The following is a 21,395-nucleotide window of genomic DNA, read 5'->3' as shown; positions in this document are numbered from 1 at the left end:
GAGGCTGGGGGCAATCTCAGGGAGTGGCCACACTCCAAAAGGTAACAGGAGTGTGATGACCTTTGCCATGCAAAAGAATGAAGAAGGTCTCTAAAAACCAACCAACCCTCCACGACATACTAAGTGAAAAAAGCCAGACATTGGGAGAAATAAGAATATGCATAGGGGTGCCTGGCTGGCTCTGTCGGTAGAGCATGAAACTCTGAATCTCAGGGTCATGAGTTCAAGCCCCATGTTGAGGTGGAGCTCACTTAAAATAAAAAAAATAAAATTTAGTTATAAAAAAGAATATATGCATGTATTTGCATGAAGCAGCTGGAAAGATAAACAAGAAAGCAATTTAAGGGGCGGCTGGGTGGCTCAGTCGGTTAAGCGGCTGCCTTCGGCTCAGGTCGTGGTCCCAGGGTCCTGGGATTGAGCCCCGCGTCGGGCTCCCTGCTCAGCGGAGAGCCTGCTTCTCCCTCTCCCTCTGCCTGCCTCTCTGCCCACTTGTACTCTCTCTCGATCTCTCTGTCAAATAAATAAATAAAATCTTAAAAAAAAAAAAGAAAGCAATTTAAGTGGTTGCCTACAGAAGGAAGGGAAATGGGATGGATGAAACAGAGAGGAGGATCTCTGTGTTTGTCTATTATTTATTTATTTAGTTTTTAGAGGAAGGAAGGGGAGGAGCAGAAGGTGAGGGACAGAGAGACTCTTAAGCAGGCTCCAATGCCCAGCGCGGAGCCCGACGCAAGGCCCGATCTCACAACCCTGAAATCATGACCTGAGCCGAAAAGGTGCTTTAACCGAATGAGCCACCCAGGCACCCCTGTGTTCGTCTTTTTAAATAGTTTAAATAGTTAATAGTTTAATAGTTTTTTAAATAGTTTTGACTTTCAGATCATAATAAATATTGATAAATGTGTGCTCAATTCACACTAATTAAATTTAAAAACATATAATTATCTTTGTGGGTTGTCTATTCTTCTCCTTGGTACAGGGGAGACCATTCCTTGCATGAGTCATGATCCTTATAGCAGTTCTCCAAGATTCCATTATTCGTGCCTACCGACTGCAAGGAGCAAGAGCGCAGGAGAGGATGGGGATCTACCAGAGGTGAAGAACACAGTCCCTGCTACCAGTTACTGAAGACCTACCACATGCCAGGCTCTATGCCAGCATTTTGCAAAACAGCACTCTAACCTTCCCAGTGATCCTTCAAGGTAAATACTAACATCCCCTTTTCACAACTAAAATAATCTGCCCAAGTGGCGGAGCCATAATTTTAACCAAGCTTTCGCCAGCTCGAAAGTCCTTGCTTTTTCTATGACATTATATAGAGGAATTCATAGATTCGCTAGGTCTCTTGATTCTGAAATTCCCTTTCTTGACCAACTCATTTCCCATTACCACCTGGGATAAATCCTACCCTTCAGCCAGCCTAGCCTACTACTCTGACCATGCCGTGAACCTCCTTTTCTTTGCTAATCTGCCCCTTTCGCCCCTCTTCCACTCTCTACCAATCAAAATACGTCAAGGCCCAGCTCAAAGGCCACCCTCTCTCCTCCATGAGACTTTCAATTATTAACTGTCACTCCCATGCTCCCAAAGGCCGTAGCTGGAAGCTCTGTTTCACTCATACTTCACTTGGCCTCATGCCACAGTTTGCTGTTTGTCTGTTTCCCCCATTAGACTGCAAACTGCTTGAGATCAGGGCCTGTGTCTTATTTGTTTCTGTACCCCCGCGGTGTCTCAGCCCTTAGCAGTGCTCAGAAAAGCCAGGCTGAACCTCCTGTATTCATCTTTCTGCGAAAGAAGGGGCAGGAAGCTAATGCGAACCCACTGCACGCCAGGCTTCAATTTACTCCACTTTCTTCAAGTTGGGAATGGGTGGAGGAGGGTGTGGGATTGAAGGGAAAACCAAGCCCCAGGGAGGAGGGGGCTGGGCCCACTTACAGGCGCTCCCTTTCACGGATGGCCAGGTGTAGCTCTTCCTGCCGCTCCTCCTTCTCACCCTGAGCAGAGTCCCCCTGCAGCTGAAGCTCCACGTTTGTCCTCCGCAGCCGCCACGCCTCCTGCTCCAGCACCTCCAGCTGCTGCCGCAGCTCCTCCCTGGCCTTCTGCAGGAGCTCTCGCTCCCTGGAACAAGGAGACCACAGATGAGCAGAAACCTTGGAGCCTCAAATCCTTCCTGGAAGCAGACATCACAGGATCAAAGGAGAGAGGTGTCTGTTTCCTTTAAAAATCTCATCTTCCCTTTAGAGCAGGAAACTGCTTTGTTATTGTTGTTGTTGTTGTTGTTGCTGTTGTTGTTTCTTAATCATCAAAAAGACCCCAAAGTGAGTGAGCAGGAATAAGCAGAACACAAAGCAAGATAGCCCTGGGTGTCAGGGACAGCAGGGTTAGGCAACCAGAAACGTGCAGGGAGTGGGTAAATGGCTGGATGAGGACTGAGCCGGGGAGGAGGTGGGGGGGATGAACAGCCCGCTGCTCACTTGCTGAGAGACTCCACCTCTCCCTGGAGGTCCACGGTCTGCCCTGCCAGAGTGTCACGCTCCCCGGTGAGCTTCTGCAGCCGCTGTCTCAAGGCCTCGCCCTCCTCCTCCCACTGATTATGCTGCTGCCGCAAGGAGCTCACAGCTTCCTGACAGCCCAAAAGCTGCTGCCTCAGGTCCTGTGGAGGGAGAGTGACAGAAGTGAGATGGTGAGCAAGAGGGCAGAGTGAAGGAGGGGTGTCAGAAGCCTGACAGTGGGGCTGGGCGACGGGGCTGAGGGCTGGTACAAGGGTGAGCGAAGAACAGAGATGTGGCCAGTCGAGAAGACAGAGGATCAGAGATTACTGGACTTCTGTGGTGCCTGGAGTCTCAGGGTCCCTCATCTTCAGATGTGCGGTAAGGGGCCGTCACGGAGATGGTTAAGTGTGGCTGGGACCCTCAGAGTCGGGGACACTTACCTATGGTCTCCCAGGGCTCTGGTTGCCTATCTTTGTGTAGTGCTATAGGAAGATGGCATGCAAAGTGAAGCGTACCACTGGGCACACAGAGTGTGCCCATTAGCCACAAGCACAACTGGGCAGACATGGAGATTCTAATGAGCACTTCGGGAGTGTTGACCAAACACCTCATAACTGGTCAACATAGTGAAAGGGGCAGTCCAGGAGAGGAGGGTACCTGGGGCACAGATCAGTTCAGACACCCACACCCGTGGCTGAGGAGGAATGGTGGGGTCCTCACCTGCACAGCCTGGCGTCTTCGAGTCACCACTGAACGCACCAGAGTAAGGGCCTTGTCTGGGTCCTGGGAATCAAACTGCGAGGAGAAGCCACGAGCGTCCAACTCCAAGGAGCAATCTTGACCACAGCCTTGGGCCATATTGTCCCGTTCTTCCACCATGACCTGAAACCCAATACAGCAGAGTCGCTACCCTACTCACCAAGGCCTAGAGTCCACATGGAAGACTAACACTACATCCTGGACAAACGTGACGTTTTCCTTCTCACATCCTCTCCCTTGCGGGTGGGAGGAGGGTATCTGAGAGCAAAAAGGATTGCGTCCTCCAACTCCTCACCTTTGGTCACCCAAACCTAGGACTAGCAACAAGGCTAGAGCACTCTCTGAGAAATAATAAATGAAGAAATGAAGAAAGGAGAGGATACTGACGTAACAGAGACCAGAATCCAGCCACTGGCCTGAGACTTGCAGGTGGCAATAAGGAAGAGGGCCTGTTCCAGCAGGCGGGGCCAGCATGTGAATGCTTAGCTATCCCTTAGGGTGCCAGTCTTCAGACACACTCAGAGAACTCATTCCTCAAAGACCCTAAGCCCAAACGTCTCAGAGTGTGGAAATCTAGGCACAACTAAGAGGACATTGAGGCCTGCAGAGGCGTAAGCCATGACCCGGTTTCCACAAACAGAAGGCTTACCAGTACCTGGGTTATATCCATGATCACCTGCTGTAAAGACAGCTTCTCCTCTTGGGCATTCCTGCTGAGAGATGACTCGCGTTCCATTAATTCTGCATGATTTGCCTCCTGAACAGGGAACAAGATAGAGCTGTGAGCCAAACTCGCGGAAGTATCTACCGTTCCAGGCCCCAAATCAACCGGAATCTCATTCTGTCTCTTTGGTCAACCCTACTTTTTCCCTGACCACACGTGAATGCTACTGTTGTCCCAGGGAGGGACTCTGAGGACAGTGTGATGTGGTGAGTAAGAGCTCGGAGTAAGTGAATCAGAGCTCGAAACTGGATTGCCTAGAATGGAGTTCTTACTCTATCACGTCCTAGCTTAGCAACCTTAGGCAACTGCTTCTTTGAGCTTCTTTTCTCTTAAATAAAGGAGTAATTAACAGCAACTACTTCACAGGTTTGTGTTGAGGCTTAAATGAAAAAGATGCTTGTAAATTACTGAACACAGTGCCTGGCACAAAGAAACTAATCAATGTCAGGGATCATAGGAGAGAGGATGGCAGTTGTCTCCGAACAGCAAATTAATGCTGGAGACCTAAGGCTAGACCAGAGAAACCCCTAGCCCTGGAGCTGGCAATGAACCTGAAGAGTCAAGATGTCCTCAGTTCCTTTTGATCATATTGTTAGTGAAGGCCTGAAGACACAGAACTGCGGCAATGTTTTCTTTGGCCTGCACAAAACTTGAACATTTATAAATTGAGAGATTTCAAGAGATTTTATGAATTGAGAAATGCTGACTTTCTGGCTTTCCTCAAAAAGTTAACAGATGGGCCACACCAGCCCCCATTCCTACACAGCAATAATTTCCTGAGGTTGAACAGTGGGTGCCTCCCTCAGAGGAGACATGTATTTTTGGGGGTCCCGTGGTCCCTACGACGCCTCCTCGTTTCCTTAATATTGAGATCAAGTGTCCTCTATTGTACTCAAAACTATGACAGTGCTGGACAACCGGAATCCTTACAACTGAACCCACTGCACTCTTTGGCATTATCTGGGCACCGTGGACATTTGAATTTGCAAATTTCTGACCAGAAGGAACCAAAAAGGTATCGATAACTCTGAGTCCCCGCTGATCCCGGCTTGGATAAGAAGACTAGAGGTTTCTGAAACAAATAATGCAATATATGTTAAGAAAAAAAAAAAGAAGAAGAAGAAGAAGGTAGCGGAGGGGAAGAATGAAGCGGGGGAAATCGGAGGGGTGGACGAACCATGAGAGACGATGGACTCTGAAAAACAAACTGAGGGTTCTAGAGGGGAGGGGGGTGGGAGGATGGGTTAGCCTGGTGGTGGGTATTGAGGAGGGCACATTCTGCATGGAGCACTGGGTGTTGTGCACAAACAATGAATCATGGAACACTTCATCTAAAACTGATGATGTAATGTATGGGGATTAACAGAAGAATAAAAAAAAAAAAAAAAAAGAAGACTAGAGGTTTGCATGTAGATGGTCATTCAGGATCTGCCTAAAGAGAGAGATCTGAAAATTCTTAGAAACGAAAGGAAATGTGGAATCAAGTCAGAGGTTTTAACTAGCCCAACCTTACAGAGTCCCTTTGGTAACATCTCTGGCAGATGAGAAGCCAGGGACACAAACCTCACTCTTCCACAGGACAGACTGCTCAGCTACTGAGCCGCTCTCGTTGCTAGACAAACTCTACCAGCCCGCAGCTTCTGGTCACCAACACTGCCTGTGCTGGCTGGACAACGTTAACTAAGCCAACTCTTTCCCCTGCTGTCAGTCCTGCAGATCTGTGACGGCAGCCATTATGTCCTCCTCAAGCCCTTTTCTCTCCAGGCTGACCGTCGCCATACTCCTCAGTTGTTTCCCATATGACTAGGTTTTGAATCTCTCACACATCCCCATCCTTTGCCAGTGTGCCTCATAACGCGTGGCCCACTCTCTCTGATGAGGACACACTGCACGCGCACGCCATGGTAGTTTCCCCAGGAATACAGTAGGGACGGTACACAGTATTTACTGATGAATGAATAAATGAATGAGTTAATTAATTTTTAGATTCAGCCAACATTTATTTTTTTTTTTGCTTTTATTCAAGGAATATTTAACTGGTATCCTGCATCATCTGTCCATAAAGGACAAGGAACCCATAGGCCCACTCCCAACTACTTTCCAGAACAAAGGGTCATGTACCAGGATCTCCACGGTCTCTCTCAGAGCCTCTAACATCTTCTCATAATCTTTATTTTGCTTCTGAGCCTGGGTCAGCAGGGCAGAGAGCTCGGTCACCCTGAAGAGAAGAGCACAACACTGTCATGTGGGCGGCCCACTGAGATGGACAGAGCTACTATGCAGCATACCCCAGCCCCAACAGACACTCCCACTGCAGCCCCCCAGAGACCCCTGGGCACCCCCAGCCCCTGCACTCCCTGAATACCACATGATGCTATAGCCTTGAACTGGGGGCAAGGGGAGGAGTCAAAAGCCACTCAGACACATGCAGGGATTTACCACATCTCAAGGCTGGAACTCGTGTTTGGGGGCCCGAGAGCTGAAGGAAAGCCCTGGACCAGGCCCTTCCAGGCCCCGCTTGATCTTGAAGTCAAGCACCCTGAAGCCAATAAGAATACCAGAGTTGCCAAATGGGACAGTCCCAACGTCCCTCCAGCCCAAGGGTCTCTGATGAGGAAAATGGAGGGGCAATTTGGGGGAGATTATGGTCAACCTCTGTGATATTGACTTCAAAGTTCAGGGAAATCGGGGCGCCTGGGTGGCTCAGTCGTTAAGTGTCTGCCTTCGGCTCAGGTCATGATCCCGGGGTCCTGGGATCGAGCCCCGCATCGGGCTCCCTGCTCAGCAGGAAGCCTGCTTCTCCCTCTCCCCCTGCTTGTGTTCCCTCTCTCGCTGTGTATCTCTGTCAAATAAATAAATAAAAATCTTAAAAAAAAAAAAAAAAGTTCAGGGAAATCATCATACAACTGTCACCTAATGCTATATCCTGGAGCTCAGTGCCTGGTATTATATGGGTAGCTAAATAAATATTTCTTCTTTAAGATTTTCTTTTTAAAGATTTTATTTATTTATTTGACAGAGAGAGACACAGCAAGAGAGGGAACACAAGTGGGGAAGAGGGAGAAGCAGGCTTTCCACTGAGCAGGGAGCCCGATGCGGGGCTCGGTCCCAGGACCCCGGGATCATGACCTGAGCCGAAGGCAGACACTTAACGACTGAGCCACCCAGGCGCCCCTAAGATTTTTTTTTTAAGTAATCTCTACACCCAGCGTGGGGCTCAAACACATGACCCCAAGATCCAGAGGTGCATGCTCTCCCGAGCCAGCCAGGGCCCCTAAACAAATATTTCTTGAACGAATGTTATTCAGGAGTTAAAATTCTTTTTTTTTTTCAAAGTCTTAATAATTTTATTCTGTACCATCTCTAAGAGCCTTCATCACTGTATGGCCACTCATTTAATCATTGTATCTTTCAACAAACATTCATTGAATGTTACTATATGGCAGATGAAGCGCAAAGCACTTACTAAGTGCTTACTAAGCCATGGTCTCTGACCTTATGTTCCCAGTGCCTTCCCAACCCAAACCAAAACAAACTGCTATTTACATACACCACCAATAGGTGGTGACACAACCCTAGCCCAAGCCCGTCCAGAAATTCAAGTGGGGCTCTTTGCTTAGGTCCCTGCCCTTCTTACTATTATTATTAAAAAATCTATTTTGTCATAATCCAAAAAAAAAAAAGAACCTAATCAAAAATAAGAAGCTAAATAATCAGAGAAAAACAGTGAGATTAATGCTGTAGCAAGCAGGTCAAAAGACTACACCAGGGCACAGAAATTTAACAGGCTACTGAGGTCAGAGAAGGCTTCTCAGAACCATGCCTTAAAGGATAAGGTGGAGGCAGAAGGGAGGGAAGCGTTCCAGCCTAAGGTCAGCATGTACCAGGGCAGGGAAGCATGGAAGAGCTTGGCTGTTCTGCGAATGGGAGTAGTTTGGTGTTGACAGACGAAAGTCACAGCTAGCTGCATAAATCAACAGGAGAGAAACTGAGCTGCAAGATAGTCTGAGGGCAGAGGGCAGTGACATGGCCCCATGTAGCACTGGGTTCCAAGCCAGACTCCCGTCTGGCATCTCTCCTTCCCCTCTGATGGGAGGAACGCTCTTCACAACCCCCGACCCGCACCAGCTCTATCTCCCTATGAGAGTCAACACCCTCAGCAACCCCTTCCCAGGACCCCAGTCCATCTCACCGATCCTGCAGCTCAGCCTTCTCCAGATCGCCCTGACTCTTCAGCTGTATTAACTCCTGGCTCCTTTCATGGGCTTCCTTCTCCAGCTCCTGGGTCTTGGTTAGTAGAAGCAGCAGCTGGGTTGGCTCACTCCCATCCAGTCTCCCAGATCCATCAGATTCGCGAGACTGGGCGCCCACAGTCAAGCGCAGACAACAGGTCAACAGGGACCCTGAAAGCCTCACATGCTCAGCCTTGAGCTCCGTCAGGTCTCTGAGTACAAGCAAGGAAAGAGCGGACTCCAGTGGGATGGGGGAAGAGAGCATGGAGATCAGGCCCAGTGAAGCCTGAGAAGCAGGTCTGCGGAAAATCATCTGAATCCAACAACATCATCCCTCCCCACCCACTCCTCCACCCCCCCTACCCCTGTCCCCTGCTTCCACAGCAGCCCCCTGTCCTAAGTCTAGAATCGGTGGGGGCAAACCTCCCTTCTTATCCCCACACTAACCTGTCAGTAGCTGACTTCATTTCCAGGAAGTGACGTCGGAAGGTCACCACCTCCCGCCACAGACCAAGAAGGCGACCGTGCTCCCCTTTCAGGTAGCCCTTGAAGAACTGTGTATTCAGAAACCCAGGTCATATCGAAGGGCAGAGGGCTGTCTTTTGCCAGCACAGGAGTCCTGGATTCTTCCTGCCTACTCGGGGGAGGGCAGGAGGGACTTACGGGAGATAGCTTATGAACAGGTGTCTGTATTCAGGTCACACTGAAGCATTTAATAAAGCTAGCAGTGGTAGTCAAGAGGTCAAAGGGTTTGAGATGGCATATGACCCTCCTCCGAGCTGATTAGAAAAAGATAAACAGCAGCTGCTACTGCCATGATTACCACAGACTTACAGTGAGGACTAGCATAGTACCTGGCACCCAGCAAAGGCTCAGGAAACATTCGTTTCCTTGCACTGGGATCTGAAAATTCCCCAGGGTCTGTATCCGGCCTTTCTTCCCCATTCGGTTTTAACAGCTACCTCCTTAGCATCTAGACATGTAGACCTCCAGAAGAGGGGAGTCAGTAAGCTTTCAGATCCTTCTAGAACTGAAGCTAGTCCCTCAGGCAGGAACAGAGCTGCTCTGAGTGTCATGCCACCTGCCAGCAAAACCTCGACAAGGCAGGTAAGGACAGAAGTCAGCTGAGAGCCGAAGCAGGGCAAAGCCACCAGCAGGAGCGGGGAGGAGGGCCGGGGACCCTAGCAACAGATCAGCTTCCATCCAGGTCCTGAAGGTACCCTTTTCCAGCGCGGACCAGGCCCCAGAGTGCAAGCCCTCCTGTTCCTCCTACCTCCTGCTCCATCTGCCACTGGCTCTCCTTCCTCATTAGCTCGTCCCGGGCTCGGCTCCAGTCCACTGTCAGTTTTTCCACATCTTCCCGAAGTGCTTTATTCACCACATCAGCTTTTTGCATGTGCAGTCGAAGCTGGGTGTTCACCTCTGCTAGACTCTCACACCTGCACTGGGGAGGGGCAGGAGCAAGTGCAAAATAAAGGCTTAATCCAACCCTTGGACCTCTCGGAGTAAGATGACAAACACTGGAATTTTCCATTGCCAGGAATTGGAGGGCTAAGGCTGAGGTCTGTGGTTTGAGCCCTGTTAGCGCTCAGGGCGTAGGTGCTCCCTCTGCCTTCTCGACCCACGGGCCACCAGAATCGCCCCCGCCAGAGAACTTGGGGTTGATCACCTCTGTTGCTCCTCCTCTAATCGGACCAGCAGCTGCTCCAGGTTCGGCTCCTCCACGCTTTCCCACCTCTGAGGGGTTGGTCCCTTAGCCAGACAGAAACAAGCCATATTTACCTCCGAGGAGAATACCATTCAGAGCAATTCCCTGATGCCCCCTTCTGCAGCCACCCGCTATCTTTTTATTCCTCCTCTGCTGTGTTAGCAATATGCCTCTTTTCTCAATCACTCCATCCTGAAGGTAAATCCACTGCATCCCCTTCTCCAAAAGTGGACCAGTGACGTCTCCTGAAAGATGGCGTTGGGTAGTGAAAAGAGCTTTCAACCCAAGAAGCGTAAGGTAGAGTTTTCACTAACGGCCTTGAGTTCTACTATCCCACATTTTGGACCTCAGGAAGTTATTCAACTTCTCTGAGCCACACAGTCTTCACTACAAAATGAAGGCGACACCGTTCCTTTCAGAAAGTTGCCTCATAGATCGAGTGATGTCATTATATACGACTGCCTAACGGTGCCTGGCCTACACAGAATGGTGCTCAGTAAATTTTGGTTCTTCCCTTCCTCTGAGAGAACTTTTCTGAGGGTAACGTGAGAAGGTGCAGAGAGGGAGCTGGAACAAAGGCAATGGGTTTTTCAAAGCCAGTTCTACCCAGCCAACGGCACAAATAAATCCTCTGCCACAGACATGTTTAGGCCTGCTAAGGCCCACATCTAAGACAGATAAACAGTGACACCTTCTGGAGGAAAAATGCATTTCTTCCCTCTGATTCCACACCCTTTCCAGTCTGGTTAAATCTCCTGAAGCTGCATTTTGTCCTCAGAGAGCCAAGGGCTGGCACCTTGACAGGCCTGGAATAGCCAATCCAATGAAAGTATCTGTGTGATAAAGCTCCCAGGGGCTGAAGAGAGAGAGAGGCTTCCACCAAACGCGGCCTTATCATACCCCAACCTCCCTCAGTCAGCAAACAAGGCCTTCCTTACAGGTATAGTCCCTGAGGACTCCGGGGAACACAAAACAGCCTCCCTCACCCCGGTGGCTTCCAGCTGCTTCTCCAGCTCTTGGCACCAGGTCCGGTACTGCAACACCTGAAGCCAACAGAGCAGGGTGTGGGTGACGGTCATGGCTGGAACACACAGCCCAAACCAAACGCCCGGGAGGATCGGGGGCGGACCTGCTGTGAACAGAGTCTGGGTGATAACAGTGGGGTAAGGCCATAACATCTTGTCGTTTCGATTTGGTCGGTTAATAATACTCTCTCTATGCCTGTGGTATTGGAGAGGTAAGATTGGAGGCTTTGGAACCAGAAAACACAGGGCCAGGTCCTAGCTGTAGCCGAGGAGAGCAAACACAGACAGCTCATTTAGCCCTCGTGACTGCCATCTTTAAAAGCAAAAGGACAGATCTCTCATGGAGCAGTTGTGAGCATCACAGGAGGGGCTGTTTAGGGGCATTCCCACCACAGGGCTCTGTCTCCTGGAACCCTTATCCCCCTCAGCACCTAGTGCTCGGCCGTGTTCTCTTTGCCTCCCTGCAAAGGCCGCTGCCTCACCTTGGCCTGCAGCTTCCTCACGAGGCTTGCTTGCCTCTGCTGGGCCTCCTGGGAGCTCTTCAGCTTCCGCCAGGAGGCTGCTTGGTTCTCCGCCATCTGTTGCTGCAGCGCTAGTACCTGCTCCTCCAGCACCAGCTGCAGCGCGTGGGGCTTCATACTGTTCACCCCAGGGCCTCCCGTCTCCATGGGAGCACCAGACAGCTAAGCCCACGGGCCCCTATGCAGCCAGAGGCTGCTCACTCCCAGTAAGGTCTCTGATCATTGCTGTGCCACTTGGACCTCCTCTTGAGCTGGGGACCAAAGCACACAGAAGAGTTGAAAGGAATGTGTAAGTGATTCAAATTTACTCATCAAATACTCACTAGGTCTCACAAAGCTGGGTTGGGCAAAGTAAGTGGGTTCCTCTACGACAGGACCCATCAGAGCCTTTAAAATACTAACATGGACCCTAATCTCTAAGGCGGGGGGGGTGCTAAGGGACCAGTGTTTTCTGGCACGCCTTCTGGAACTCTGCACTAGACCAAGAGCGCCTGGTTTACCACCCATCCCTGGTGCCTGGCACAGTGCCTAATAACCATCTGTGGAAGGAATCGCTGAAGGCGTTCTAGTCTAGTAGGGGAGAAAGACACAATCACAACACAATGAAGTCTGTGTAATCATAACAGAGACGTTACAGGACGGTAAGGGAAAACAGTGGAAGGGCATTTAACCCAATCCGGTGGTCTGTGAACTGTGTGAATCATCATCACCACAGTTAATCCTTGTCAAGTATGTCTACGGGTCAGTCAGTTAAGTGCTTTACCCGTACGAGGTCATTTTGTCATCACAAGAACCTTGGAACCTTCCAATGCCTTCCTATCCCATTTCAGCGTAGGTAATATTATAACTCTTTGTACCTGGATGAAGAAATTGAAGCTTACAAAGGTTAAGCCTCAGTTAAGAAATTAAAAAGGTTAAACAAGTTGTCCAAGTTCGTATAGTTGGCATTCGGTTGATTAGGGATTTGAATACAAGCAAATAAGAGAGTCTGACTCTCTGACAAAGGAACAGAGTAGCAGGCATTTCAGGCCGGGAATCCATTAAGAGAGTGGGGGTGGGGGGGGGGCATGGGGGAAGGAATCAGCTTCAGTAGGATAGCAAACCTCCTCACGCAGCAGGAGCTGGGCCAAAACAGGGCAACGGACCACCCACAGGGGCAGAGGGGAGATGGGGAGGGAGGGACACCAGCCTAAGCAGAGAGCTTGGGAGAGGCATGGTGGTCAGGAAGGGTTTGGGGTGCCAATTCAAGCTCTGCCTCTAATGGGCTCTGGGATCTCAGACATACCATTTCCCTTTCAGGCCCTCATCCAAAGATGAGGGCTCCCAGCCACGTGACCTCTGAGTTTCTGAGGCCTCTAAAATACACGATAACCTGGGAGGAGGTGGGTAGGTTAGAGTTCTTATTTTATTAACCCTGAAACATGAGACACCCACCAGAAGGGTTAAAGAATATTTGTCTTCCCAATTACCTATCAAGAAAATAGAATATTAGAGCTGCCCTCTTGGTCCAGCCAGCATTCCATCAGTGTGAACATCCGAAGAAAGTAGTATATACAGCAAATGCAAATCTAACATTTGCATATACAGTGGGAGTTTCAGGGGCCCCAAATTCCTTTCATGCACCAAACTGTTGATTTCCTACATCCTGGCTCAAATGCCACCTCCTATCATGTCATCCCAGATGTACCCAGGAAGAATTGATCACTTTTATAGCTACATGTATGACACTACATATATATATATATATAACATTTGTATGCATAACTATATATATAATAGAGAGAGCGAGCCTAATGACTATATTACATTTTATCATTATTGTCTATCTTTTCTACTAATCTGTGAATTCCTCAAAAGCAGAAGCTGTCTAATTAATTTCCATCATTAGTACGTTGAAGAAATGCATGTGGGCCTCACTCCAGGCAGATCTAAACCCTTAGCAGAGGTTACAAATGTGGCCTGCTGGTTCTTTTCAACCATTATGTGGCCTATGTCAAGCTTTTAAGAATTCAAATTAGGGGGGGCGCCCAGGTGGCTCAATTAGAGTTAGGGTTAGGGTTAGGTTAAGCGTCTGCCTTCGGCTCGGGTCATGGTCCCAGGGTCCTGGGATAGAGCCTCACATCAGGTTCCCTGCTCAGCGGGAAGCCTGCTTCTCCCTCTCTCACTCCCCCTGCTTGTGTTCCCTCTCTCGCTGTCTCCTCTCTCTGTCAAATAAATAAATAAATAAAATCTTAAAAAAAAAAAAAGAATTCAAATAAGGTACAAATATTTACCACTGGGAGAATGCATACAAAATTCTTATTTCTGGGGGTGCCTGGGTGGCACAGACAGTTGAGGGGCTGACTCTTGGTTTCAGCTCAGGTCAAGATCTCAGGGTCGTGGCATTGAGCCCCGAGTCCGGCTCTGCGCGCAGCGCGGAGTCCACTTTGGATTCTCTCTCCCTTTCCCTGCCCCTCCCACTTGTGCACGTGCACTCTCTCTCTCTCTCAAATAAATAAATAAATCTTTAAAAAAAAAATTCTCACTTCTGACTCCTTTGGAAAATCACAATACCTAGTGACTTGTGACCTGCATTCCTACAAAGCAACAACCAGCTGCAGTTAAGAGTGTTTGCCCCCTTAGAGAGGGCATATGCTCTCTGGTTCACTGGTCTCCACCCCCCCCACCTCCCCACCCGCCCCAGCCTATTCTCTCCCTCACACTGATAGCAGATTTTAGTTGTCATTTATCATTGCACTTGTGCTGTTGCTTTTCTTGTAAGAGTTATGGAGGAAAACTCTGTTTACTAACCTACGTTACCTCCCGGACAACAGAAGAGCCTGTAGGAGCCCATAAGGAAAGTGCAGAAAGCAACAAGAGTCGAGGGGCACCAATACCCCGGGCTGCCTCTTCCTAGCCTCTGACCCGGGTGAATGCAGTCTTCCTCCGCACTCCGAAGATCCTCTTTTTCTGCCCTTCTTTCCGCCACGGCTGTGTCAACCAGCTCACCGTGGCTCTGAGAAATGCTGGCTCAGTCTCTCCCTATGTAGGGAGAGACTGAGCATTTGCTGTAGCACAACCCTGCTGGGAAACCACTCTTGCTGCCAACGCTGCCAGCAGCAAAAGTAGCTCTGAGCTGCTTCAGGGGACCTGATGGGCCCGTTCTCTCTGGATACTGTGAGGGCTGGTGCTGGGCTTTTGCACGCACTGGGAGTCTCAGAGGTCCCAAGGGCTCCCTCTCCCTCCTTGGAGTTCCTACCCCCCGATGTCTGATTGAACCATACAAAATTGCCAATATTTGCCCATTTTTTAACCTACAAAAATGATAATGTCATATAGTTCAACCTACTATCTCCACAGGCAGCTCTGCCACAGTCCCCAGAATTCTCATACTAAACCATCTCTTAGGATGAGGCTAGGGCCGCTGTTAACATGGAGGGGCGACTGCGTGGCTCAGTCAGTTAAGTGTCCGACTCTTGGTTTCGGCTCAGGTCATGATCTCATGGGTTGTGAAATCGAGCCCCGCGTTGGGCTCTGCACTCAGCACAGAGTCGGCTTCCTCTCTCCCTCTCCCTGTGCTCTTCCCCCTGCTTGTACATGTGTGCTCTCTCTCTCTCAAATAAATAATCTTTTTTTAAAAAAGGCTGGTATTAACATGTGTACATTATTTGGGAAGGTGATAGTAATACTCCAGTAAAGAAGTGGAATTATATTAGAATTATATGATTATTGGGCGCCTGGGTGGCTCAGTTGGTTAAGCGACTGCCTTCGGCTCAGGTCATGATCCCAGAGTCCTGGGATCGAGCCCCGCATCGGGCTCCCTGCTCGGCAGGGAGTCTGCTTCTCCCTCTGACCCTCCCCCCTCTCATGCTCTCTCTATCTCATTCTCTCTCTCAAATAAATAAATAAAATCTTAAAAAAAAAAGAAAAAAAGAATTATATGATTATTTTACTTCAGATAACTTAAAAATTTTAGAGCTATTTAAAAATTTAGTCCAATCCTCCCGTTTTATAGATAAGGAAACTGAGGCCTCCAGAAATGCAGTAACTTCATTTTGTTCATGTTTTATTTATATGCTCCATTTACCTCAAAAAATGATTTGGAATTGTAGCAAATGTACCATACAAATGTAAGATTTTTTTTTTTAAAGATTTTATTTATTTATTTGACAGAGAGAGAGATAGCGAGAGCAGAAACACAAGCAGGGGGAGTGGGAGAGCGAGTGGGAGAGTGCCGAGCAGGGAGCCCGATGTGGGACTCGATCCCAGGACCCTGGGATCATGACCTGAGCCGAAGGCAGATGCTTAACAACTGAGCCACCCAGGCGCCCACAAATGTAAGATATTACTAATAGGGGAAATGGGGTGTAGGGCATATGGGAACTCTCTGTATTATGCAATTTTTCTATAAATCTAAAATTGTCCTAAAAATAGTTTATCTTAAAAATGATTTGAAGTGTTTTACGATCAAAACAGAACAAAACAAAATCCCCATAAAACTTAAGTTCATTAAAACTAGAATAAAAAGAGGGAACGCACAGAGAAAAATTACATCAAAATCTTTCTGAAATTGAGATTTAGTTTTGAGTTTCCTCAAGATGCACTTCAGCACTGTTTTATTAACACTCTGTCAGATCTCCCAGAGAACAAACTAGCAGAGCGCCAAAAGAAAGGTCGGTTTCAGTATCCCCCCCAGCAAAGGAAAAGGTCAGTAGTTGGCAAATGGTAACAGCCTGGATCGCATTCACGTGAGATCATGGATGTCAGCAGTTCTGTAAACTGTAAAGCACTGAATAGACAGGAAAAGGAAAAAGATTCACTTCTTTTATGTATTAACTTATCCCATAAATGCTTATGAATTGGAGCTCAGTTCCTGGCAGTCTGCCACCATGATACAGAGAGGAGCGAGATTGACCTCCTTTTGCTAAGAACCAGACGGGAAGGAGCAGTAACCTCTGAACCTAGGGTGGAACGTAACAGAAGAGTGATATACATTATGTTTAGTTCCCCTCACTAAATTAGTTTAGTATTTGGAAATACTCCAAAAGGGGTATTTAAATAAAGTTTAAAATAGAAGCAACACCACCTAGACTTGGAGGTGTATATACTGCAAGGACTAGGATGGGACTAGTATCATTAAATACAGCAAAAAAGGAAAAATGCTTGAGGGCACAACACTTTTTACTTCCTGAGCAAAGAAACTATATATGTTTGTCCGCAGAGACAATTTCTGTTTCTCATTCCACACACAAAAAATTAGTATGTTTTCTGCCCCTACTACGCCATGGCACCCATGAAAAAGCTCGTGGTGAAGGGGGGGGGGGAAAAAAAAAAAAAAAAAAAAAGCGAGTTCTGAGGTTTACCCTCGACCGGACTCAACTTGTAGAAGATGAAATCATGGATGCTGCCAATTTTGAGCAATTTCTTCAAGAGAGAATCAAAGTGAATGGAAAAGCTGGGAATCTCAGTGGAGGGTAACCAAGAGCAAGATTACTGTAACTTCTGAGGTGCCTTTTTCCAAAAGGTATTTGAAATATCCCACCACAAAATATTTGAAGGGGAATAATCTATGTGATTGATTGTATTACATCCTAGATTAACTAGGATGAGGGAGAGGAGGAAGATGAGGATTAAAACTGATTTATCTGGAATATTTTATATGAATTCTTTTTTTTTTTTTTTAAAGATTTTATTTATTTATTCATGAGAGACAGAGAGAGAGAGAAGCAGAGGGAGAAGCAGGCTCCCAAGGAGCAGGGAGCCCGATGCGGGACTCGATCCCAGGACCCTGGGATCATGACCTGAGCCGAAGGCAGACGCTTAACCGTCTGAGCCACCCAGGCGCCCCTATATGAATTCTTGAATAACACTTGGGAACTAGAAAAAAAAAAAATAGCTTGCGGCCCCTTCCATAAATCTCCCATGTGGGGCCTCTCCCTTTTCTCCTCCCACCTCTCTGGCCTCTCCCTTTAGTCTCCTTTGCTGGTTTCTCATCTCCCCAACAAGGTTAGAGGCCCCGGGGCTCAGGCTTCTGGCCTCTCCTCCATCTACATTCATTTCCGGGGCAACCTCATCCAGTTTCATGACTTAAAATAGCACCTAAACACCCATGACTCCCCATGTTAGGTCTCCAGGCCACACTTCCCTCTGGAACTTCACACTCCTAGACTAAGTCCAGACACCTATTTAACTTCTTCACGTGGGTGTCTAACAAGCACCTCAAAGTTAACCTGTCCAAAAATGAACTTCTGCTCCTCCAATCTTCCCCATTTCAGTATATGGCAATTCCATCCTTCTGGCTGCTCAAGCCCAAAGCCTATGGTCATATTTACTCCATTCTCTCACAACCTGTAACCAATCTATCAGCAAATCCTGTTGGCTCTACCAGATCCTATTATTTTTTCAAACCCCCACCACCACCATCCTGAGCCAAGCCACTCTCTCTTGCCTGGTGTGGTGGCTTTTAGGAATGCCCACAGATTCTTTGATATTCCTTCCTTCAAGAGGCACAGCCTATTCTCTGTCCTTGAGTGGGAACTGGAATAAAGTTAATGAAGCTGAATAAAGTAGAAATGACTTCCAAGAAAAGTTCATAAAAGGCACTATGGCCTCTCTCTCTTCACTCTCTCCACCATGTCCTGAGGACACTCAGACAGCTCCATGAAAAGGTCCAGCAGTAAGGAAACATCCTGGGAGCAGAACAGCCATCAACCTGACTACCATCTCCTGACAGATCCTAAGCCATAAACACCCAGCTAAATTGCTCCTAGATTCCTTTTTTTTTTTTTTTTTTAAAGATTTACTTATTTTGAGAGAGAGAGAGAGCACGAGCGGGAGGGGCAGGGGGAGTGGGAGAGAGAATCCCAAGTAAGGAGCCCCGATGCAGGGCTGGATCCCACAACCCCGAGATCACAACCTGAGCCAAAACCAAGAGTCGGAGCCTTAACCCGACTGTGCCCCATTCCTAGATTTCTAATCCACAACTGTATGAGATAACAATTGCTATTTCAAGCTGCTAAATTTGGGGGTGATTTCTTGCCCGGCGATAGAGAATTAATACTCTGCACTACTGCAAAAGCTTCCTGTACTGTTGGAATGCTTCTACTCTTGATTCTAGAATTTGTTCCTTCTCAACAGAGTGATCAGGGAGTGATCCTTTTAAAACAGTGACAGATTATGCAACTCAGAACCCTCCAATGGCTACTCAGAGGAAAACCCAAACCCATCCTCATGGCCTACTGGCTCCTAATTATTTGATCCCAGCCTCCAATCGTTTTAATTCCATTTCCTACTCCTCTCCCGCCACACAGCCCTCCTTGCTGCGTGTGCTTGGAACACACCAAGCCACCCACTCATCTCTGAGCCTCTTCCTCCAGTTATCTTCTGGATTCGCTCGCTCCCTTACCATGTTCAGATCTCTGCTCAAGTGTCACCTTCTCCAAAGTTGTTCCCCAACCACCAAATATAAAATACCACCGCCCCTCCACACACACTGGTATTTCTATTTACCTTACCATGTGTTATCTGTCCCTATCTGATTATGTGTAATATACTTATAAGAATGTAAATTTCCCAAGTACAAGAATAGTTTTATTGACTGCTATATTCCCAGCTCCTAAAACAGTGCCTGGTATATAGCAGGTACTCATTAAATATTTGACTGACTGAATGAAAGAATATAAGGGCATTAGGTAACATGATCCACATCACCAATGGTCCTACAAAACGCTCACAGCTCTATAACCCTCTAAAACGTAAAAAACAGATCATGTACCTTACATAGCACTTTACTCTCTCAAAACAATTATTTGCAATTTTCACAAAAAAACCTCTGAGATACGGTCACTGTCTTCATTTTGCAGACAAGAAAAATGAAGCTCAAAAAATGGAAGGGATATAAATGATTGGTAGCCGAGCAAACATGAAACCCCAATCTGCTTCCAAACTCTAGACTTAATCCATTACGTTAAGCTGCCTCCTAAATCATGAAATATGAAATCACAGCTCTGTGAGGGGTACTTTCTAAAGGCTGCGAAATGATGAGGTCTAGGTCTGCAGCTCTCTGATGGAAAAGGAGCAAAGATGTGCCTGAAGGAACAGAGTGCTGGCAGTAAGTTCTAGCCCGGATTTTGTCACAAACTCACTCTAAATATTTGGGAACATTAATTCTCCTTTCCAAGCTCTCTCAGTCCAATGCACATCATAACCGCGGCCACCGTAACACATGGGGTTAAAATCAAAACCAGTTCAATAGACATTTATCGAACCCAAAGGCAATCCAGTGAAATTATCACAAGCTCTGGGGACACACAGCCTAGAATGCATTTCCCAGCTCCACTCACTAATTAGTTGTGGAACTCTAGGCAAAATGATCCACGAATGCCTCAGTTTCTTCATGCATAAAATGTGAAGACATAGAACCCACTTTATGAAATTGCTGCGAGGACTATATGGGCCTTCGCATGTAATGCATTTAGTAGCACTTGACGCTTCGTGACTATTTAGGAAATATTATTAATATCATCATGTGCCAGACTCCGTAATATAGAGATGAAAAAGGCAAGGCATAACGCCCCAAGTGCACGGGTGTACAAGAGGGGCAGGAAAAATAACTCGGTGCAACGAGTTCAAAAAACCCAAGCAGCGGGATTAACATCGCCTGCAGAAAGCGGTTGGAACTGTTTCCAAGGACGCGATATGGGCGGCGGATGCGACTGGGCTTTAGGACAGATCACGTGCAAAGCCCCAAGGGCAGAGGGAGCCGCAAAATTCTGGGAGGCGGGAGCGAGACGCGCGCAGCAGAGCACAGCGCCTTTTCCTGACACCCCCGGACTCGCAGCTGTTGGATACGAGGGTTGGGAAGATCCCTTTCTGCTGGAATTGGAGCCCAGAGTGGTGGCCGCAGCTGGACGCGGAGGCAGGGGGCCGGAATCCCTAGGACGGGTCCGAGACCCTCTCTGGGCCTCGGATCCCTCCCCGGGAACGGGAAGCCGCGGCTCGAACGGGATTCCACAAGGCGCCCTTCGCGGGCGCGTCTCTGGGCCTCGGACCGTTAACCCAGGCACCTCCCGCCTGCCCTTGAGGCCCCACCTCACCACGCTCGGCTCCCGCGATTTCCAGCGTGATCCTCACCGCCCGAGCGGGAGATGCAGCCACTAAGGTCCGGCCGGGGGCGGGAGCCCAGCTCCCGGCCGCGGCCCAGAACCCGCCCCCCAGGCTCCCGCCCCGGCGGAGAGCCCCGCCCCCCGAGTAGGCGGCCCATAGGCGGATTGCGCCGCTTCGGGGCCTGCCGCCATGTTGAGTACTGGCAGCCGACTTACTGGAGTGGCCCAGAACGAACGGTGAGATTACATTAAGAGATGTAAGATTCCCTGGCCAGAAATGAGGACAGCCAGGGTTGCTGGATTTGAGTAAGGGAAGTCTTGGTAAGAGAAAAATCTTGCCCTCAATCATCCCCGTTTTGGCTTCGAGGTTACACACTGCGCATGTGTATGGGTCCCGGTTCTACGTGCGCCAGCTCACTGCTCCACCCACAAATCCGAGTGCAATTAGCAACTGCGTGAGGAAGGAGGGAACCCGCTCCTGGGTTGGGATGAAACCTGCCAGGCAACCCGTTCTAGGGTTTTCTCGCATTCAGACCTCCAAGCTCCAAGCAGCCTCAGGCAACACACTTATAGCATACTTAGTGTCGTTTCGACACACGGCACTGTTTTTCGCCCACGTCTTACACAGGGTGGCCTCTGCCTGAATGTCTTAGGCCGAAGAACTGTAGTTTGTTTAATTTTCTGTGTACGCCTGACTTCCTCTAGAGGACTCTTTCTTACCTATATGACCCAAGTGTTATTTTATAGCGTTTTGTGCTTAAATTATCAATGCATTATCAATCAAAACATTTTCTTGGAGTTGTAAATTTCATTTACCTGCCTCTTTTCCACTAAGTGGTTCTAAATTTTTA

At 48.3% G+C, this 21,395-nt stretch overlaps 1 protein-coding gene across 6 annotated transcripts in view; it reads right to left on the bottom strand.

Annotated features, from left to right (window-relative positions):
- CEP250 (centrosomal protein 250) overlaps window positions 1-20,617 on the bottom strand; it is a 53,069-nt gene extending 32,452 nt beyond the window's left edge. For 2 of the 6 annotated variants that reach the window (XM_035006191.1, XM_035006193.1), the window contains exons 1-12: window positions 20,531-20,617; window positions 11,423-11,712; window positions 10,854-10,958; window positions 9,877-9,959; window positions 9,481-9,646; window positions 8,655-8,761; window positions 8,168-8,419; window positions 6,097-6,193; window positions 3,907-4,008; window positions 3,213-3,374; window positions 2,475-2,653; window positions 1,936-2,118 (exon numbers count right to left, since the gene is read on the bottom strand). In XM_035006191.1, coding sequence (XP_034862082.1) covers window positions 1,936-2,118; window positions 2,475-2,653; window positions 3,213-3,374; window positions 3,907-4,008; window positions 6,097-6,193; window positions 8,168-8,419; window positions 8,655-8,761; window positions 9,481-9,646; window positions 9,877-9,959; window positions 10,854-10,958; window positions 11,423-11,608 — 1,622 coding nt within the window. In that variant the 5' untranslated portion in view covers window positions 11,609-11,712; window positions 20,531-20,617. Of the gene's footprint in view, window positions 1-1,935; window positions 2,119-2,474; window positions 2,654-3,212; window positions 3,375-3,906; window positions 4,009-6,096; window positions 6,194-6,414; window positions 6,482-8,167; window positions 8,420-8,654; window positions 8,762-9,480; window positions 9,647-9,876; window positions 9,960-10,853; window positions 10,959-11,422; window positions 11,713-20,530 lie in introns of those variants that run through there. The other 4 variants (XM_035006194.1, XM_035006192.1, XM_035006197.1 and 1 more) reach the window with 4 other exon arrangements.
- Window positions 20,618-21,395: the final 778 nt, after the last annotated feature.

This window comes from Mirounga leonina, unplaced genomic scaffold (assembly GCF_011800145.1).
Source record: "Mirounga leonina isolate KUSES-001 unplaced genomic scaffold, KU_Mleo_1.0 Mir_150, whole genome shotgun sequence".
Classification (NCBI taxonomy): Eukaryota; Metazoa; Chordata; class Mammalia; order Carnivora; family Phocidae; genus Mirounga; species Mirounga leonina.
The sequence above is the reverse complement of the archived record's forward strand: the minus strand, read 5'-3'. Positions and strand labels throughout refer to the sequence as shown.